The sequence below is a fragment of the Pinus tabuliformis genome, chromosome 6, assembly GCF_031772625.1.
Source record: "Pinus tabuliformis cultivar Carrire ecotype Pingquan chromosome 6, CPIR1, whole genome shotgun sequence".
Lineage (NCBI taxonomy): Eukaryota > Viridiplantae > Streptophyta > Pinopsida > Pinales > Pinaceae > Pinus > Pinus tabuliformis.
The window spans coordinates 1,622,490,943-1,622,511,809 of record NC_142292.1 but is presented as its reverse complement, the minus strand read 5'-3'; the positions used below and the strand labels follow the sequence as shown (position 1 = coordinate 1,622,511,809).

The 20,867-nt window shown below is 36.9% G+C and overlaps 2 protein-coding genes across 2 annotated transcripts in view; both read left to right on the top strand.

The window, feature by feature from the left end:
• Positions 1–19,485, top strand: part of LOC149265112 (protein LEAD-SENSITIVE 1-like) — a 29,609-nt gene extending 10,124 nt beyond the window's left edge. Inside the window, exon 2 of the mRNA XM_089391645.1 lies at positions 18,453–19,485. Coding sequence (XP_089247771.1) covers positions 18,453–19,009 — 557 coding nt within the window. The 3' untranslated portion in view covers positions 19,010–19,485. The remainder of the gene's footprint in view (positions 1–18,452) is intronic.
• On the top strand, positions 13,678–15,477 carry LOC149265113 (uncharacterized). Its single transcript, XM_089391624.1, has 3 exons — positions 13,678–13,953; positions 14,104–14,228; positions 15,349–15,477. The coding sequence occupies exons 1-3, from the start codon at positions 13,839–13,841 to the stop codon at positions 15,436–15,438; spliced, it is 330 nt and encodes a 109-aa protein (XP_089247750.1). The 5' UTR covers positions 13,678–13,838; the 3' UTR covers positions 15,439–15,477.
• Positions 19,486–20,867: the final 1,382 nt, after the last annotated feature.

The following is a 20,867-nucleotide window of genomic DNA, read 5'->3' as shown; positions in this document are numbered from 1 at the left end:
AGTGTTGAGGTGTTTCCATAAATGCCACAGGAAGATTATTGGATATTTGGCATTTTCTAGATTTCTAGTGGCTGCAAGGGTGTTGATATTGGTGTAAACCAAATTAGCATTGAGGTAGGCGACAATAGGCATTGGCATTGATGTCCACTAGCCTAGTCAACCTAATTAACATTGAGTTTGGTTGCAGCACACATTGACATTGATGTCCACTAGCCTAGCTATGATGGAATCTAGGACTAGCATTTAAGTGCATGATGTGTCGATCTTAGGGGACGTCCCATGGTTGTTGTAGTCTCTTGAAGAGAATCATCACAATAGTATACTTATTGGAGAAGCCCTTATATGATGACTATGATGGTTGGGAGGTCCATTTGAGGATGGAATTTCTAAATCAAGACATGATCTTAGATGTCCTCGGTTGTGGCACAGTTGGATTATGCTCAGAAAGAGCTTTATAATGGTATATTGAAGTCTGCAAATAGCCTCCTAGAGTGAAATTTATCGACAGTTAAAGTCATGATCTCCAAAGTCAAAGCTGCAGTGACAAAAGTAGCTAAAGGTCCATTTAACAACATGTTATTTTAGCGGATTTTCCAAATACGATGGAGCTCTTTAGCATCGCAACTAACCAAGCACTAGGCGGACGTGATCTAACAGTGCTACAGTGAGGAGTGTTTTCTTTGGCTGACAGTGTAGCCTGATCTACATCTAAGCCTGACAGACAGTTCCCATAATTTTTTAAATGGTCACAGAGGTGAGCATCGGGATGGAAGCATCAAGTGGACATGGACCTAGTAGCAGTGGGGAACGTTTTGATTGGAAAACAGTGGAGCCCTCCCTACACGCAGGCTTGACGGGAGTGCCCGTGAAGTTTTATGTAGGGCAAAGGACAAAGAACCAAGACAACACAAGAAGATTTTAAATACCATGCAAGTTCGAAGGGAAATCAGGCACCACGGACATCAGAGGAGGTCCCAATGGGTCAACAAGAAGAAGAGTTAATGGGAAGATGAGTGTCGAGATGGTAGTATGCTCATACCATCGATATGGAGATCAATGGTGGAGGTTCAACCTGACACCCCCCTCTCAATACCACAAACATCTCGCAAGGGGTTTTGAGATGGGTGGCAATTGACGGTATTGACCAACGATGGTTTTCCAAGCACCAGGAAACGTGGCAAGCGGAGAAGAGGTCAAACCCTTAATAAATTTTTATAAAGGTTTTGCTCGCAAAACCATGGTCTGGGGACCCTTTCTCTCTCATCTCTTACAACGAGATAGGTGGCAGCGCATTATTGGTTAGAGGTGACGACAACATGACACCATCCCGCTGGTTAGAGCCCAAAAGGTTTTGTAGCAACACATAGAGGGATTGTTGGGCTTACTAGGTGTCAGGATGATCTAGGAGGTGTCAGAGATAACTTAGCTTGGGAACAATGTTATTGGACCATGGTGTTGCAAGAGGACCCCACCGGGATAGCTTATCCCTGCAGGTTTTTTATTGGCTGGTGCATTCGTCGTTTGGACCCCACAAGACAGTTAAGCCTTCCTAGAGGAGCCCAAAAGTTTACAAGGGAGGCACAAACGATAGTGCTAGTTTGAGAGCTATGGGCTAAACATCAGTGTGAGGCTACATGTAATAGAAGGCCAAGGGCGAAGATAAGCTTATAAAAGGAATTAAGACCTCATAGGCTAGGGAAGTAGCTTAGCATCTAAAGGCTTAGCTGGAGGTCACAACACATATTCCGATGATGGAAAAACAAGCTAGGCATCAACAAATAAGGAGCTAAAATAATTCTGGCAGAATTGAAAAAGTGTGTAATTTAATTTCAAAAGGGGAAGCATAGGTAATATGTTTTGCAGTGATGGAATTAAAAAGGATTTGGACCTTTAATAAAGTTCTTGGACACTTGGATGGATGGGTTGAAAGCTTTGGGAGAAGTCCTCGATTTCTGGCAGGGGTGCCAAATGTGGCATTGTGCCATATTCATGCATCCATGGAGTTTGAACGAGACAGTATCTCAATTGGTAGGTTCCTCCATATTTGGTTTTTACACCAAACTCGTCATTCACTATGTATGGATATTGAAGCTTAAACGGGTCAGAAGCTAGACCTTTGGAAACTGGTGGTAGTGGAAATTGTTAAGAAACACTATGTCAAGGTAGAAAGGACCATGATTGTGTAGAATAATCAATGGTGCTTGTCTTGAAAGGAAAAAAGCCACCTCTGAGATTCTTTGCATGCCATGGAGAATTAAATTGAAAATATTGTTGGGTACATAAGAATTGATTTTCGGCATGGAAGAACATTTTTTGCCCATTTTGTGAGTTAATGAAGACGTATTGGTTGTGTAATAGGACAATACAACACGATAAAAATCCATGCTTCAGTTATAAGTTTTAATAGGCAATCCTATATTATGAAGTACAAGAAGCCATGCTGGAGTACTCTCACAGGTAGTGTGGGTGGCAGAGTGATGGTTGAGAAAGATAACTTTATTCTTGTGTTGCAGTGGAACAAAACCAAGGAATACAGTAATGATATTGGGGGAAGGCAACATTATTGAGTGAGCTATGTGAAGAGCTCTATGGGCGAGCGCTGCTGAGAAGAGGCCAAGTGTGCCTGCACTATAGAGAGAGGTCAAGAGTGCCTATGCTGAAGAGAGAGGCCGAGAGTGCCTAGGTTGTAGAGAGAGGTCGAGAGTACCTATGATGAAGAGAGAGGCTAAGAGTGCATGAGGACGAGGCCCAAGAGCAGAGAAAAAAGTGTTGAGCATGCTACAAAATTGTTTAAGGTCGAAGAGCTAAATGTATGTTGTTGTTGAATAAACAGAATGAGCAGCGTGAGAAGAGAGCAAAGTGTTTTGTGGGTTGTGTAATGTGAAGGCTACAGGGGAGAACAAACAGTTGAAAATAGGTAGTGGATACCATTTACAATGTATTGATTTCCATCTTGAGTGTGGGTTGGAGCCTACATACTGGGAGTTGGTGCTTCCATATCAGTGGGTATCTAATAAAAGCTTGGGGCTTGGGGCCTTTTGCAAGTTGGTGCTTGCGAAAAATACATGAATTTGATGCTTCGGTTGGTGCTTCTGGTAAGTTGGTCAAGTGTCTACAAAAAAAAGGGAGTTAGTGCTTCCTGCTAGTGGGCAAGGGAGTTTGTGTTTCCTATGAGTGGTGGCTCACAAAAAATTTAATGTACTAGAGTAAGAGCTTATTTTTACATCAAATAACAAACAATATTTGGTGGTTTTTCTCCCATAAGGGTTTCCACGTTAAACCTTTGTGTCTCATGTTTATATTTCTCATGGTGTTTGTGTTCATGTGTTGATTTATGTTGCCTCACATGATATCCTGTTGATTTCTCATGATGGTTGCCAAGTTTGAATAGAAGTATAAATTAGAACAAAAATTTAAGCTAGCCTTAATACTAATTCACCACACCACCCCCCCCCCCCCCACTCAATATTAACATTGTTTCAAACATGTATTGATAATCAACATAAATGAGATAAAAAGTTAAAATATGTTGGCTTCCCCTACCTTTTAATTGAAAGCAATGTTGAATTTTATTTGAAGTAAATTATTTGAAATATGTTTAGAAGTAGATTGTAATTCAATCACTCATAACTTTAAACATGCCATATAGGGTGTATGTACTGCAAAAGGTGATAATTTAACGAGTGGTTGGTCTTACTTCATAGAAGCTTGGATCCTTTATCCTTTCAATGTTCAAAGTGGTTGCATTATTTCATTTCATGTAACAATAATGCCTAATACAATGTCACCTAGTTTTTTCAATGATGCCTTTGTCTAAGACCTAGATTTTTCAGCATGTATAAGCATCACTAAAACGTTAATAAGGAATTAAAATGAAAAGATGATATGGAGTGGTACTAGGATTAGTGACCTATCAATAAGTCTTAGTGGTGCACAACTTTTTCATGCACATTAAACGATATAGAGTGGAAAGTAGTTAATCACAACTTGTAGGAGCTAAAGGAAGATAGCAAGCACATCTAAGAAAAGCATTAGGCATAGAAACTAAAAAAGAGATCAAGGATATCTAGTATGAAGGATGCCTTGAAAACTTGGTTGACTTGAGTAAAGAGACTAGTAAGAAGTCCCTTAGATACCCTCTCATTACATAGTCACATTAGCACTAGTGAAGTCTTTTTCTAATTGAATTTTTTTTAATCTTCTTGGAAACAGTAACTATGTTACTTTTAGTTGTATTTAAGGTCAATCAATCCTTTTATGAATTTAATCTCTTATAATCTTTGGTTGTAGTACTATTGCATTGATCTTTGGTTGTAGCACTCTTGCAGAGCCTTTTTGAAGTTTTTATGCATACTAACCATAGCCACCTTTTAGTTTCCAATTTTCTTGCCTTCTCCTAACTCTCAACAATAGCAAAACACCCAACAATATGCCACTTCCTTTTTTCACCTAATTACCCAAACTCGTTGCAATTTTAAAGTTTTTTATCGGTGCTAACCATAGACGCCTTTTAGTTTCCAATTTCCTTGCCTTCTCCTAACTCTCAACAATAGCACAACACCCAGAAATATGCCACTTCCTTTTTTCACCTAAATACCCAAACTCATTGCAATTTTAAGTAGCACTCTCGAAAAATAAAAAACATGTGAAGGGACTCAAATATCACCATCACAATGTATCTCCATTCTAAATAATTGATGAAGTATTGTTGTACCTTTAGAAGCAACATTTTTAGGGGCAATCCTCACTAGTTCCATTCACTTCAGTATAATCTCTACATATTTTTGAAAAAGTTATGAAAAAATGTTGACAAGCTCGAGTTTTCTTCACAACTTTGTATGAATTTAGTAGTTAATGTATCCTAGCAAAAGATTTATGAACCCTATTAATGTGAAGTAAGAGTTCCCTATCTTCTAGCTGGTGGGAAATGTGTGTAATTTTCATTCTTTGCTTCTACATGATATATTGTTGGCCATCAACAATGTCATGGCATCATTACCACTTACCTAGTTAGCTAGGAGGATGAACTTCTAGACTAGGAAAAGTGGTTTGTGAAAGATGAATTCCTTCTTTGTGTTTCCATTTGGATTCACAAAGATAATGAACATTCAAACATAGACAAATGGATATAAAATTTAAAGGGAAATGTTTTTTTATAAGGACAATGAACATTTGCATAAAGAGTAAATGGCAAAATAATTAAAAAAAATAAATTAAAATATATTCATTAGATTTATGTAAATTTATTTATAAAAATAAATATTAATTAATTTTTTATAAATAATTTTATATTAATAAAATTATATATATATATATTTATATATTTTGGTGAATTCATTTTTATGGATTATATTTTTGAGCTGTTTCAAAATTTTATTCTTTTGTCAAAATTAAAGCTTTCAAAATTCATATAAACTTATATATATGAACTTCATCCTCTCAATTTTGTATTTACCTTCCTTAATACAATTTCTCTTACACTACTTCCTGCCATTTATTTTTCATGCTAAAATTCAACGTTTTGTATCAAAGATATTAAGATTTTTGTATGAAGAATTTTTATACCTGACAAAACATACATCATTTCACACAATATGAGCATTTTTGGGATGTGGATCCATGGTGTGAAAAGGGGATTAAGAAATTCAAGAAGAGTTTTCCACATTTGTCGCTTTATTTACTGTCCACAAAAGGTTGCTTTGTCTCTTTGAGACATGGCCATCCATTATAACTCATGAAGTCACTTTTTCTTGGTTGTACGCTTTTGGGATTTCAAATAACAATTCATGAGCGGGCCCGTTAATGTCTATCTCATATTTCATATCCACCTGAACTCATTTCTTGTTCAAATTTCATATCCACATGCGATAGTATTTTGTCAGGTAAATTAGCCTAAAACGAGGAAAATTAATTAGTCTACTAGCAACCAGCATGCCACAAAAATTTAAGTGGAGGATAGCGGCCTGCCCCTATTCAAACTGGACTTCACAACAAACGGCTTTAAACATTTTACAGTAGAAATTTAAGCGGGAGGATAACATTCATCCCATTAACTATTCAAACTATATTTCATCATTAAGGAAAATCATCTGTTAAATTGGCTTCCTAAACAATTATCATTATGGTTGATTTCCGTTGAAGAAAGATTTTGATGCTCTCATCGAATTTTCCATTCATATACGATGCACTTTGATTTTTAATTGGCGATTATGCGTACAGGGATTCTGATTTTGGAAGAGACAACAAGGTTGCATTTCTTTCCGGTTAAGGGTTTTTTTCTTTAGAATGTTTGGGTTATGGTTTGCTTCTCGTAATCTTTATGTTTGCTTTCTACATGAATCTTACTTCCACTGGAAATCTATTTGCCATTTCTGTTTAGGTATCCGACTGACTTTATCATCTTGTGAGCTTTCAACTTTGATGCAGATTTGCTATATTTAAAAAAGTTATATAAGATAACACTAAATTGCATGTTAAAATATTTGCAGTTGCGAAAAAACTGTGAATTTGATATTAAAGTATGGTACAAAATGATAAGTTTGCAGTTTTGAAAATTGATAAATTTCATATTAATTAAACTATCACATAAAGTAATAAATTCTATTTCTAAAAATGGTAACAAAGCTAGTTTAACCACTAATGTTAATTATTTATTTTTGACCTCTTTCCATACACTGTGAAAAATTTGGAATGGTACATTTATATGTTGGAACGATTTCCTAAATATATTTGTTAGAAAGGTATAGGAGACAAAATACAAATTCACACACAAAACACACGAGTTGCGGCTCTTCTATTGATCACACAAAACTTAATTCTTACAATGAATCTGGTGAAGGGTATTTAAACTTTTTCGACTAGCGACTCGCCTAAAATATCTTAACATGCACACACACTTAACTCATTGAACTCACACTTTAAATATGGACTGCACTTAACTCTTTATCCATCACTCGACTTGACTCAACACTCAGTTAACTGACTCTCTAATTTTAGCCAACTCCTCATGCGGGAGTAATTACAATTTCTAACACTCCCCCTTAATTATGACTGTATGACTCAACATGACTCAACATTACTTAACTATGCCTAATAGGCTTACAATAGAAATTGATTCAATTATCACTGTAACATGTCTGCTGATCTATGTCTCAACTAAGCTTACAATGGCTCAAGACTTTCACAATTTTGCATTTTCTTTTTATCTTCTTCCAAATTTTAAATCCTTGAAATTGCTTCATTCTCTGTTGCGGGTGTTTGTTGTAGGCTCCATATTTCTTTACTTGTTGCCGCTGTAAGTTTTCTTTGACTTTTCTTGAATTTTTGCTAAAACACAATCTCATCTTGTCTACTACACCTTCCTCTTCAAATATTCATTCAACCATGGACTGCTACCACAACATTGCATCTTCAAACTGTCTTCTTTGCTCTGCTTCTTGCACTTCATATTCATGACTTTCTTTCTGCCATATTTCTTGATAGCATAATCTTATCTCTTCTTGACTCGATTGTTGAAAAATGGTTTCAATGCATTCATATTTATTTTTCATATCATTCTTTTCACTTTCATCATCAGGTACTGTTTTTTTTTCATGTAATCTACACACTCAAGATCAATATTCACCATTTCATTTAATTCTTTTATTCCATCTATTGCTTTAAGACACGCATCAATTTGTTCTATTGGTTTCTGAATCCATTCTTCAATGAGCTTCAAATCTGCATCAAATTTATTAGCAACTTTGTTTTCAACCTTTTCGCCCATGCTATTCTGAACACCTGTATATTCAAAAACAATGTTAAAAACATTTTTATTAAGCTCTTAAGTGAGAGCTTCCTTCTCTGCCTCTTCCTTCTCTCCCTTCTTTTCAACTGCATGGAGGTTGTTTTCCATTTTTATGTTGTAACTTGATATTCTTATCAAAAAATCTTCAATCACTTTATCCTCTTCTTGATTGTTAGTTGTTGCTAGATCACATACTACTTCATGAGCAGTTCCAACTTCTTCATATATTGCTGCTACAATTGCAGCTTCAACCTTCAATCCTTCATCAAACATGGCGATTGCTATATTTCCATAATCAATCACTATTTCAAAAAATAAACCACTCATATCATCAACATAATGTTCATCCACACTATGGTGGGATATCTGAGCATGCATGTGCTCCTTGTCAATTTCAATGATAATTTCAACTTCACCAAATCCATCAACTGCGGTTGTTTGCACCAATTCATATCTCACTTTTCATTCATCATCCACGTGTTTCATCATAGTGGGATTCACCATCATCTGCATCATCCACACTGCAATGGATTCCTTCAGCATTTATATGCTCTTTCTCTTCTTCACATACAAAGGCTCCTGCTTCTCTCTCTGCAATCTTTGTTGCATTTTCTTCATCCATATGCATGCTTGCATAATGGGTTTCAATTTTATGGTCTTGACAACTATCATCCACTTTTGAGTGGAATTCTCCAAGCTCTGTTTTCCTCTCAAAGTCTTGCTCATCTATTATCAGATCTGTGGCTCACTTCTTTGCTTGTGACATAACTTGTTGTTGCATGTCATTCCCCCTTGCACCAAATTCTTCTTCGTCTTTTGCTAGACTTTCCAGTTCCTCCGCTGAGGCCTAAACCTTTCTAAGTATGACAATAATATCTGCCTCTTCTTTTCGATTCCTTTTCTTAATCTTCTTTAGTTGTGCTTTACGTCCCATGACTGTTGTCATTCCTTTTCTTATAGTTGCTTTGCTGATTGCACGAGGTTGTCTTCCATATCGCCCCCAAAAAAGAATATAATTTTCAATATGCGCCCCCGTAAAGAACAATCTTCAACCAAAAACTTGTCATGCTTGAAAAAAAGCCAAATAATTTTGTAGACTCCCAGACTTTTGCAAAGCCCTAAACTCTCTTCTCAATAAAACCCTTTTCTATTTAAAAAAACACTTCAGAAATTTGCTTTTCAAAACCAACTTTCCCTTTTTCTTTAATGAGGAAAAAACAACTTTATAATAGTCCCAAAAAATATATTTTTGAAAACATCTTTATAAACTTTTTCAAAACATACACTTTATTTAATATATAAAAACAACCTTTTCTTTTTTGAATAGAGCCCTTTTATAACTCTTTACCAACCTTTATAATCTCCCAATCACTTTTCAATATATCAAAAACAAACTCTTTATTTAAAAAAAAACAAATACCCCCTTGTATAACCTAACCAGATCTGTAAGGAAATAAAGTATATAATATTAATATAAGGGGGCTTATCTCTATCTCTCTGATAATCCCTAAATTCAAACATCCCAGTGAGTCAACCAACCAACATCCCAACAAGAAAGAAAGGGCTAATTGTTTCCTCCCTAAAGTTTTTTTCCATCTCTCTAACCTACCGAAGGAGATAAAGTGTCTAGAACTAGATAACGTAGGTAATATCTCCATCCGTCCATCCGTCCTTCTGATACTTCTTTCTATCCTTGTTTTCCCATCTCTAAGCAGTGTATTCATTGGTTGGTTCGTTCTAAGGCAGCCCCTGGTTTTCCAAAGGTTCTATACATTTCAAAGTTCTAGACATAAAGACATAAATAGAGAGCTACTCCCTCCTTCCTCCTATGCCCTTTCTATACGTAATATCCTGATCAATGAAAAGGGGATATATGATTGTTCAATAGCTCAGAGGATAACCTGATAAAGTGTATTTGGCCTGTATCCAAAAATTCCTAGCTAAAAGAAGATGTTCGTGAGATAAGGCCCCATCCATCCATGTGGCAATAAGAGGCTTCAAAATGTTTCTATGAGGCTGAAAATATTTGGCATTAAAGATATCCGGGAAAAAAGGTTAAGAGGCCTAAAAATGTTATTCAGATGAGGCTTATAAAGAAGAGGCTTAAAAGTGCCCAACCAGCAGTTGTGTTGGATCACCTAAAAATGCAAGCACCCCCACTTTATTAATAGAAGATGATTTTAAGGCTTGTTGTGTGACCCCCTAGATAGAAGCCGCATTCATAGAGATTATTATTTGGAATTCCCGTCCAAGTCTATGTCCAAACTAGCATAAATAGGGTTCCTAGCCCTAGGTCGGATTTACATTACAAAAGGGTCCTTTCTTCTCTCGGTCTAGAGTAACCATGGAATGGTTGGATAAGGAGTTAGGGGAATGGGTACACCTCACACTGGGGACTACCACCTAATTCGTCCCCTCTTTTCACTCCTTCTGGCTAGCAGGATCAGCAGAAGATTCAATTCCCAATCCATTCCAATATGTTCGATCAATCTTGTGAGTTGGTAACATATCTTAATTGAGAAGCTCATCTGTTAACAACATGGCTAAACCTCATTCTTCTGGTGGGGAACACGGTAAACCTAATAAATCCCATTCAGTGTTGGATCAAGACCTTGTATTTTCTCTCGGCAAACCATTTATGTGGTATTTCTCTATCTTTTGGCCATTGAAGGGGGCCCTTTCTCTTGTTTGTTTTCAACTTGGCTCAACCTCCCTGATATGAATGTCTCTATCTATTCCCTCCTTCGTGAGGTATGGTCTATTTGCGGGTGGACTTGGCTGATGGGTGAGTTTCAGAAATGGGTGCAACCACCCCACTTGATTTTAGAGTGATAGGCCACCCCACTTGTTTTAGGGATGGGATCACTCACCTCAAGTATGCCCCCACCTAAAAAATAGGTCCACCCTTTTACTAGCAAATTGACCATTTACACATTTGCATTCTCTATCATCCCAAGGCATATGCTACCACGTTTTCATTCTCACCGCTTGTTTAGATCTAATTGAATTATTGGGTGGTGGGGAAGTGGGTGTCATTTCTGAACTAGTACGGGGGCTAAAGCGTAATCACATATATATAGAACGACAAATATAATAAATTAATGCCTCCCCTTACCGAGCGTTATTTCTTCCCCTCACGAAACTGAGTATTTTAGATTGCCATTATATATTAGATTATCCACTAATCTCTTTCGTGATTAATTTGGCACCTAAATTGAATTGGTGCGTCTCATTTCTTTTGGTAACTAAAGATCTAATAAAGAGAGGACACAACGAAAATGAGAGATCTCTTGGTATACGAACGAGATTATACAATATTCTGGTACGATCGATGATTCGAGCGGAGATTCCATACGGTGCTAAATCGTAATTACATATATCAACAAGGGAGGTTGCGAGGCAGCAAGTCCCTGCATAAGGTTCAGTCTCCATTTTTGGGTTTCAGCATGCATTTTTGGATCGACAGAACAAGCAGAACAAGTAGCAGAACAGAACAAGCAGCTTGAATAGAAAATCAATACATTAAGTTCAGCCTCCATTTATTAACCAAGATATACAATGCGTATACAGCAACAAGATGAAGGGAAGCGCCCACAGATATTTGTTCATGTGGCGTGATATTTATGAATCTCTAATTGAAACGAGGAGGCAGGGAGGAGAATAGCGTACCTTAGAATTAGAATATCTGTTGTGGTAGATTGAAGATTGACTAAGTGGAATCGTAAAATAATGCAGTCAATGCCTTAATGAGAGAAAGTTATTAGAAACAAAGCAAACTGGGGAAAGAAGGAAGCATAAATGAAGCATTATTTAATAGCACTGTCTTTGGTTCCTCCGCCTTACAATACTATACAAAGGGAACGTATTAAATTGGGCCAACTAGTGGCAGAACTAATTTATCTATGACTAAATGGACGTGCAAGGATATAGTTCGATAATAACTAAATGGACGTGCAAGAATATAGTTCGATAAGAGAATGGTGGCTTTTTTTTTTATCAATTTAAAAATTCATCTTTAGAGTAGCTGTCAAATATATATAATTGTTTTTAGAATTAGACCACAAAATTTGTGAGACCAAACTTCACATTTAAGCACACCTTTCATTTTTTTTAGAGTAGCTGTCAAATATATAAAATTGTTTTTAGAATTAGACCACAAAATTTGTGAGACCAAACTTCACATTTAAGCACATCTTTCAAACTAAAAAATGGTGACGTCACAGCATACGATAATGCCATTGAATCGTAAATTGGATAGGAATAAATAATGGGGCAGGTCTTACCAACTACGCAACTTTTGCGTGTTAGGGATGGATTTGTAGTAAAGAAGGCCATAGTTTGAGTGACCAAGATAGGAATAAGTACCGAAGGTTATAATTTTTAGTGGATTTTATTGGATCATTCAGTGGCAGCCGGATATTGCTTATCGAGAGCGACATTAGTCGCAGGTTCAAATGGCTCCGCTTCTGTCCGTTGTTCTACCTCAAGCAACGGGTCGTGTACTCAGCATCCAATCTCATACTGTCCAGGTGCCTAAAATACACCTGCTTGAATTTTACAATCGACAATTTGTTTTTTCATTTCAGTAAGTTTCGGTTACATTATTTGTTCGACTTATAGGAACATGCTAATAGCTACCAGAAACTGTATATCGAAGAATAGACGGATCTTGGTTAATTGGTACAGCAAGGGAATTTCTTATCCACCAATGTTTAAATTCTTTCATAGACAAGTTTCACCCTTTTGTGGACTGTATATCTCACCAAGCAAGGTGCAAGCTGGTTGCGTTTTGCCAAATAGATACTATAAGCCATTGTAATATTCCCAAAATGGGATAGTTCATATTCGACATTGACCCTGATAATAGGAATCATCTTGTAAAAAAAAATTGTATATCAAAGACAATTATACCATTTTAGTACTATGTTCATATGGTTTTAAGTTTTGTATTCCCAGGTCGCCATTCCTTGTTTGGGGTCAGCCAGATTGGTTTTGACTCTGCTTCACAATAGCACTGGGGTGAGAGTGGGGCATTGGATATGGAGTTGTTTAGGCTACTTGCTTGACTAGTTATCTTCCAATATTAAGAAATTTAAATGTGACCTTTCATTAAAGGGTGAAAAATTCATTGTCCTTTACATCATGTTTAAATGGCATTTACAAGGCACTGAAGATTTTTAGTTTATTCCTGTCTGTGTCGGAGAGCATTCTTAGTCCAGACCTTTGGTTTTTGAAATGATGCCCAACTAGTGAAGGCCTGTGCCTTTGTTTTTTTTCCTTTCTTGCAAATGCTACATCAATTAATTGGAAACGTTAACATTTTACAATTATGCAGTCATTATTGGGTTTAAGGAGGAAATGCAAACTCTGCGAAACTACAGAAGGAAGTCTTGTATAAAAAATTACATTAGCATTTTACAAATATGCAGCCACTCTCGGGTTCAAGGAGGAAATGCAAGCTCTGCAAAACTACAGAGGAAAATCTCATATTCAAAATTCAACATGCTAAAACAAAATTGACGCTTGTAAATACTAAAGACTAACCCATCTAAACTTTAAAGATAGAAATGGTGTAACAAAAAACAAAAAAATGGAACTAAAGTCCAAAGTTTATGAGTCTAAATAATACTTATTAATGTATATCTATTAGTACAAGCACAAAAGCAAATAAACGTAAAACGTAATAGAATTTTAAATAACGTAAAAGGTGTAATTTTTTTGTGTTTTAAGGTTCAACTTTAAGTTATTAGAAGGATGCATTTTTCCACTTGTTCCAATATTTAAAACGAACGTGTTTTAAGGTTCAACTTTAAGTTATTAGAAGGATGCATTTTTCCACTTGTTCCAATATTTAAAACGAACGTTAAGTGTCTCGCCAACCTACACGTGTTCAACCATGTGGCAGCACACCACCTCACCGCTACCATCTTCTATATCCCATTCCCCACATGCAAGAGCTATTCGACCTGATCCACAGCCATAGCTGCCAACAAATTATGTGAGATTTGAGGGAAGAGTCTGCAAATGAGTTCATGATCGCGATCGTTTAAATATGAGGGAAGCAGTCAGCTTCAAGAATCAGTTGGGCAGGGTGAAGTTTTCATGGCCGCCTCGCATCCCCAGGAGGACCATCACCACCGCTTTCGTCTCTACACTCAGTGTTGCAGGTAACTTATAATAAACCCATTCCCCGGTTCAACATATGAGTTTTTTTTACAAGTTAATTCATTAACTGTGCAGACCTGGGATGGCTAGTCTTCGGTCATGAGCCCTTCGCGTCCAAACTCGAACCCGTGACCTCTGCTTTAACTGTGCAGGCCTGGGATGGCTAGTCTTCGGTCATGAGCCCTTCGCGTCCAAACTCGAACCCGTGACCTCTGCTGTAAAGAAGATGATGAGGGGAGGAAGGGTTCCAACAGTACCGACAGAGAATAATGAACGGGTAATACCTGTCGATCCAAAATGGTCGAAGACTCTTTGCCATTTCCAGGTATTGTTTGCACAACCTTCGACCTCTTTCTGCCATCTGCCTTTTCATTTCTCGAGGATTTCCTACATTTTTAGAACCTTTTGGCCTGGGAGGCTTGTGCTGTACCTGCAAATCAGAGTGGAAAATATCGGAATCATGGTGAAGAACAGAGCGTGGACTGCGAGGAGAATCTGAGAAAGGAACCGCCTTAAGTGATCCTCCTAAAATAGTAGAACAATGGCCAGGGTTTAACAGGCCATTTAACAATGGCATTATAGGGTAGCACGGTGGGTTATGAGAATTCAAATAGCCATGGCATCCGGCCTGATCGCTTACCGATGAACTGGCCAAACCGTCATCTAGGGCGGCCTTGCCAGTCACAGGGTGGAACAATTTTTGTTTGTTTTCTGTATTTCCTGAGCAAATTTTACTTGTATTTTGATTTTCCCAGTTTTGTCCCTGTTTTTGCCCATCTGCAAACAAGTAAGAGAAAAGATAAGTAAAATGCAATATGTGAATAAGAGAGTGTATTGTTCAATGTAAAACTACAAAACATTTAATAAAGCAAGAAAGTAAGAATCTATGAGGCGTACAAAACACTTAATAAAGCAAGAAAGTAAGAACTTATGAGGCGTAGAATAAATGGTTTCTTAAGAGCTTATGAGACATAGAATAAATGGTAACAGTGTGTTTTGTTGGGTGTAATTCCTTTTTGTGTATTTGAAAATATTAGATTCTGATATTCTATAGGCTTCTTCCTTCATATCAAAAACCAAGAACAGCGGAAGCATAACAGGTAGAAAAATTAATCAAACAAACCTGGGTTCTATTAAGACTGCATAATAAGATTTTTCTGAAAATTGAATTCTATGTAGCATTTTTTAGGTTTATACCAAATTAATCAATTACTTCAGCCTGTAGGATAATTAATTCTTGATATTGATCTCTGTGACAGGCTCTTTGCACAACAGTAGAACTGCATAATAAGATTTTTTCTAAAAATTGAATTCTATGTAGCGTGTCGGATGGATTTACCTGTTTAAGTTTCAACATGTATGCTTTAACTTTCAACATGTATGCTTTCATAATGCAGGGCAGTAGACGCGCTGGTGGCCTCAATTCCTCGAACAGTAATTCCTCCAACAGCCCAGAGGAGTACAAGAGGAGTACAGCCAAACGGTGAACTTCGCACAAAGGTCAGAATTTGGTGCTTTCAACTGCTTCTTCGACTGTATGTACAATAAACCAAAGAAATTAGATCTACCGGTGCCTCTCGATCTGGATCTGAACCTGGGGGAGAGGATATGAATCTGGTGGTGGATCTGAACCTGGAGGAGAGGATATGAATCTGGTGGTGGAGATACTGGCTCTGTTGCTTATTACTTTGTGGCTTATACTGAAGCCTTTGTTAGTTCTGCATCATCCACCTGTAACACATGCATACACATTTGTAATTAATCTTTGTACACACTTGTAAGCAAATGCGCAAACTAATGAACTAATGATACTTTTGATGTCTCAAACTTTTGATGTCTCAAACTAATGTTAACATTAGTTATACTGAAGCCTTTGTTAGTTCTGCATCATCCACCTAACACATGCATACACACTTGTAATTAATCTTTGTACACACTTGTAAGCAAATGCGCAAACTAATGAACTAATGATACTTTTGATGTCTCAAACTAATGTTAACATTAGTTAGGTAGGCTAAAACATTTAAAAAAAATGAACAGTCTAAAACTAAATTAACATATAGTCTTACCTCTTCGGCCTCGGGAAGAGGCCAAATAAGAAGAGTAATAAATCCATATTGAAAAACTTTGGAGAGCGAATCGGTATTCTTCGAGAAACTTTGGTTATAGTGCGATTAGTAGAATTAACAAGCCGCTGAATTAATGCTACGATGGGCATAACCGATTACTATAGTCCCTGGCCATTCCCAGATGGCAGGGACTAATAATGACTAGGATAAATGGTCAGCAAAGGGGCATAACCGATTACTATAGTCCCTGGCCATTGCCAGATGGCAGGGACTAATAATGACTAGGATAAATGGTCAGCAAAGGGTCACTGTTTAGCGCTCCCCTCTCGGGAAAAGTAAGGAAATCTAGAGTGATTCCAACAACCCTTCGTTATGCTTTTTGAGGGGCCCCAAACTTATATTATGTTGTTATTCCTCGTTAGGAAATAGATATCATAAGTGTTGGTAGCGAACTCTCGACCACTATATCTATAAGGATAGGAACAAAAGACAGTTTTGGGTGGAAGGTTATCCGCTTCGCTATGCTCTTGAGCGAGATACAGATATATCGAAAATAGATACCATTATGTCGCTGACCAACGAAATAGATATGGAACCATACCGTTGCTGGAAGGATAGAAAATTAGGTCGAGGATCGGTCGGGTGAAAATTAGTGAGAAACAAAGAAGACGTTCACACGGATAGGGGGAAATGATAAAGCTAGGATTTCTAATCTTTCTGGCTGGTCCAATCAATCCCGGCTGGAAGAATAAATGAAACAAATGGGCTCACTCTTTGCGATATGACTTACCGCTTCGACCTTGCCGCATTGCCCTCTAGTGTGATACATGTTCGTATCGATCTTTCCCCCTCTTGGTATCTTATCTCGAACTTCTCTTGAACTTCCTGCCTGAGAGGACACATATATTGTTGCACGCCTTCGATCTTATCTCTCTCTGCCTGATATGCTTGCCCCTATCTCGATCGCTAAACAAAATACCTAGGCAGGTTAGAACCGAGAGACCACAGTCAATTCCACCTGCTCTTTCTCAATTTCCTGTCGAACCCCAGGCTTAGCAAAATAACCCGATGAAGAAGCTTGGCGCGAGAGCTGTCTGGTTTCACCCGCCAGGCGAGATCGTTGAGGTAGTCGCTAGGGTATGGCTGGACCTTACAACCCGATAATGGAACCCATACGATGCGTCAAACGAACAGATGCAAGATATGATGTTTGTTATCCAAGTGGCTACGATAATGAAATATTGATTGAGTTAAAGTTGCCACCGGAAAAGATTATGTTTCCCATTTTGCCTACAGACGAGATATTGTGATTTAGGTTTGACAAGTTGCCACCGGATGAGAGATAAAGAAGCCATGTTCCCCACCAGAATAGATTGAGACAAGCTGTTACCATACGTTATATCAATATGTTAACCAAGTTGGCACCATATGCGAAAGATACAGAATTCACAAAACCTCACCACTAAATCTAAGGAATGAAGAAATTACATTTTTTTTTTTGGCTTACATTCCATTATTTTATATCTCAATATAAAGTTATATAAAATTGAAGTATTGTAATTATTACCCACATTAATTTCTTTGGTTATTCTTATTTTTAATTTTCTAATTTAAAGTATTGTTTTATTATTTTTAAAATATAACCCTTACATTGGATTATAGAGTGTCTATACAGGCAATGTTTTTTTTTTAAATATAAAGGTTATTAATTAAAATATTTTGAAATTTTGAAAAAATAATATGTTTAGGTTTGTAATATATTTAAGTTTATAAGATTACCCGAATTTTTTTTCTGTTTTGACTAGCTCTAAGAAGAAAATAAACATTGAAAAGATAAGAACTAATTTAACTAATTTTCTTCAACATAAAACTTGAAGTTGATCAATTTCCAAAATACTTTGGGATGAAAGACTCTGTCACCTTAGCCATACTAAGAGGGTTGAACATGAGAAACGCTTTCTTCAATTGTGAGGCTCTTCACCTTAGCCATACTAAAAGGGTTGAACATGAAAAACACTTTCTCCAATTGTGAGGCTCTTACTCACATCAGCTCACATCGGCTCTGATCAACCAAGACAGACCTTTGTCACACTAAGTCCAACCTTCTTGACTTATTAAGTCATCAAAACTATAGTGATCTAAAAATGCTTCTCTCCTCTCTTTTTATAATAAAAATAAAATATTAAAAAATACCAATTAATCACTTGCTGATCATATTAGTATAAATAGAGTTAATCATCATTATTCTCATTATTCTCAATTTTTCTTAAAAAAATATTTTAGATATATATAATATTGGATTTGTTTCCATTGAATTTTATTTGGTAACCATGCGTTGTTCATCTATTTTGCAATCAATGTACATGAATTTTGTATGATTTCTCCATTTTATCTTATCTCACACATAATATGCTTGCTGGGTTCCTCCACAGGGATTTATGTTGGGGATAATCACGTGGTCCATTTTACAAGAGGGTCAGACGAAGAACTGGGAGTCGGGGCGAGTTTAATTAATTCCTTGGTCTCTAGTTCAATACCAAAACAACATCTGAGTTGTACGAGTCCAACCGGCAACTGTGGCTTACAAAATGGAAATAATGGAGTAATACGTTCTTGTTTGGATTGCTTTCTTGAGGGAGGAGCTGTGCATCGATTTGAGTATGGTGTTAGTGTAGCTGTATTTTTGGTACAAGCCCGTGGAGGAACGTGCACATTTGAACAATCGAATCCCCCAGAAACAGTGATTCACCGTGCAGAGTACCTGCTTCAAAATGGGTTTGCAAACTACGATGTAATATCGATGAATTGTGAGGACTTCGCAATATACTGCACGACAGGATTCATTGTTGAAAGTCATGACTCGGGAAGTGGGCAAGTAGCAGTACTGCGTGCTGTAATGCGTGCTGCTCGTTATTGTTTCACTTCAAAGTACGCGTATAGAGTTATGTTTGCTGCTGAACCAGTAGGCGTGGCCTCGGGACGGTTCTAAATTTTGCTATAGGGAGATATAAAGGAGATATTGGTGTTCGCGTTGATAAAATTAAGGTACCAGTGGAGTATTTGGCTGTATATTTTGATTCTTCAATTGGTAGTACGCCTCCAGTGGCTGGTAGTTCCATATCTAGGGGCAGGAGCTCCATTAACGGCACAGAATCTCTCAATAGTGCAACGCCTATGGACAGGAGCTCCATTAACGGCACAGAATCTCTCAATGGTGCAACGCCCAGTTCGTAAGTGACATGATGGTTATAGTTGACTCATCCTCCATGAAAGTAAAATTTTCGAGTGGTAACAGTCTTCATGTAGAAGGATAAATTGTGTTGGGATTTAAACAAATTGAAGGTTTTATTTGGTCATGTAGCGGATTCTGGATTGGTTTGTGTCTCAGAAGTTTCAGGTCATAAATGGTGACATAATTGTGTGTAATGGATTGAATCTTAGTTGTGGGTGCTAGATGGGTTTGTGTCATACTAAAATTGAAATGTGTGCAATTGATTTCAGAGGACTAGATTGTCAATAGATGACTGGAGTGCTTTATAATTTGTGGAAGTAATATATCCAAAGTCATTCAGCGCAATCTAAACATATGCACATGTTGCGCTTAGAGTGTTATATGAATTCATATATATGGTTTCATATATATTTGTTTCTTTTTAATGTGTTGGATTAATTAATGTAAATAGTTTAATGATATATTTCTCTTTGTTCTTAACGTGCCAGGCCTTTCAAAAATTAAGATTATGGTTTAATATATGTATTTGTTTGCTTTCAATGTTTTGGATTGATTATTGTTTATATTTCAATATACTGGATTGATTATTGTTTATCTTTAATGTATTGAATTGATTTTTTGTTGGAGTAATGTATATAATTTTTCAAAATTTTGGAATTTAAAATAAATATTTATTTGGACTTATAAAATAAGTATTTATTTAAAATGTTTATATTAATTCACATCTAAATAAAGGTTACAAAATTTAAAGTGTTTTGATTAATAAAATATAAATAGTAAAATATAAATTTTATTAAATCTATTTTGGTTGGTTATTTAAAAAAGAAATGGTTGAATATAATATTACCTATTTTATAATGTTAAATTGAGTATAATTATTTTATAGTTAAATATTCAAAAATAACCCTAATAATTATAGTTAGATATATTTTTATCCCCATTGGGGTTATATGGTGATATAAATGGGGTCAGGGTTTAACTTACTTTCCTTTCACCATCTCATGTGCATGTCATCCATTCAAGGCACATTTATGGGGCCTCACTTCCCAAGGAGGGAGGTCAAGGCCCCTTGGTAAGATTGTGGTATATGCATCCACGACATCTGTGAAATCTCTAGCATGCCCTTCGTCCCTGGCTAATGGCTTGAGCATTCCTTACTCCTCCATTGCTTCCTTCTACTCCGGTCTTCACCCACAATGCATCTGGACTCTCATTTGGTTGCTTTGGTGGGTTGGCTCTTGTCTTTGAGTTCCCCCCCTCCACTGTTAGCATTTTCAAAGGGAGAAGGTATGGTCTCGAGTTCAATGTCAATGCAAGTTGACCAACAAATTGTTATAGCATATCTCTTTCGTTGTCGCCTCATGTAGCTCCCCTCTCATCTCAAAGTCAGTACATGTGACATCTCGATGCCTCTAATGTCCATGATGCATCAAAGATCTTGTTGTCAACATGGAACTGGTAATCGTGGAGATTTAGGGGGGTCAAGGGCACAACTTCGAGAAGAAGCATTAGCCTATAAATTCCATGCCAGCACACCCCCAAATATACATGAGAAAAATTGTCTTGTGGAGGAAGAAATTTGTCATGAAATGTAGGTCACTCTTGATTCAAATTT

What these genes read in the sequence shown, in the direction of transcription:
- LOC149265113 (XM_089391624.1), top strand. Translation starts at nt 13,839, where the DNA reads ATGAGGGAAGCAGTCAGCTTCAAGAATCAGTTGGGCAGGGTGAAGTTT. An exon ending in CTCTACACTCAGTGTTGCAG is followed by an intron (nt 13,954 to 14,103) that starts GTAACTTATAAT and finishes TTAACTGTGCAG; the next exon opens with GCCTGGGATGGCTAGTCTTC. An exon ending in CGACAGAGAATAATGAACGG is followed by an intron (nt 14,229 to 15,348) that starts GTAATACCTGTC and finishes TTCATAATGCAG; the next exon opens with GGCAGTAGACGCGCTGGTGG.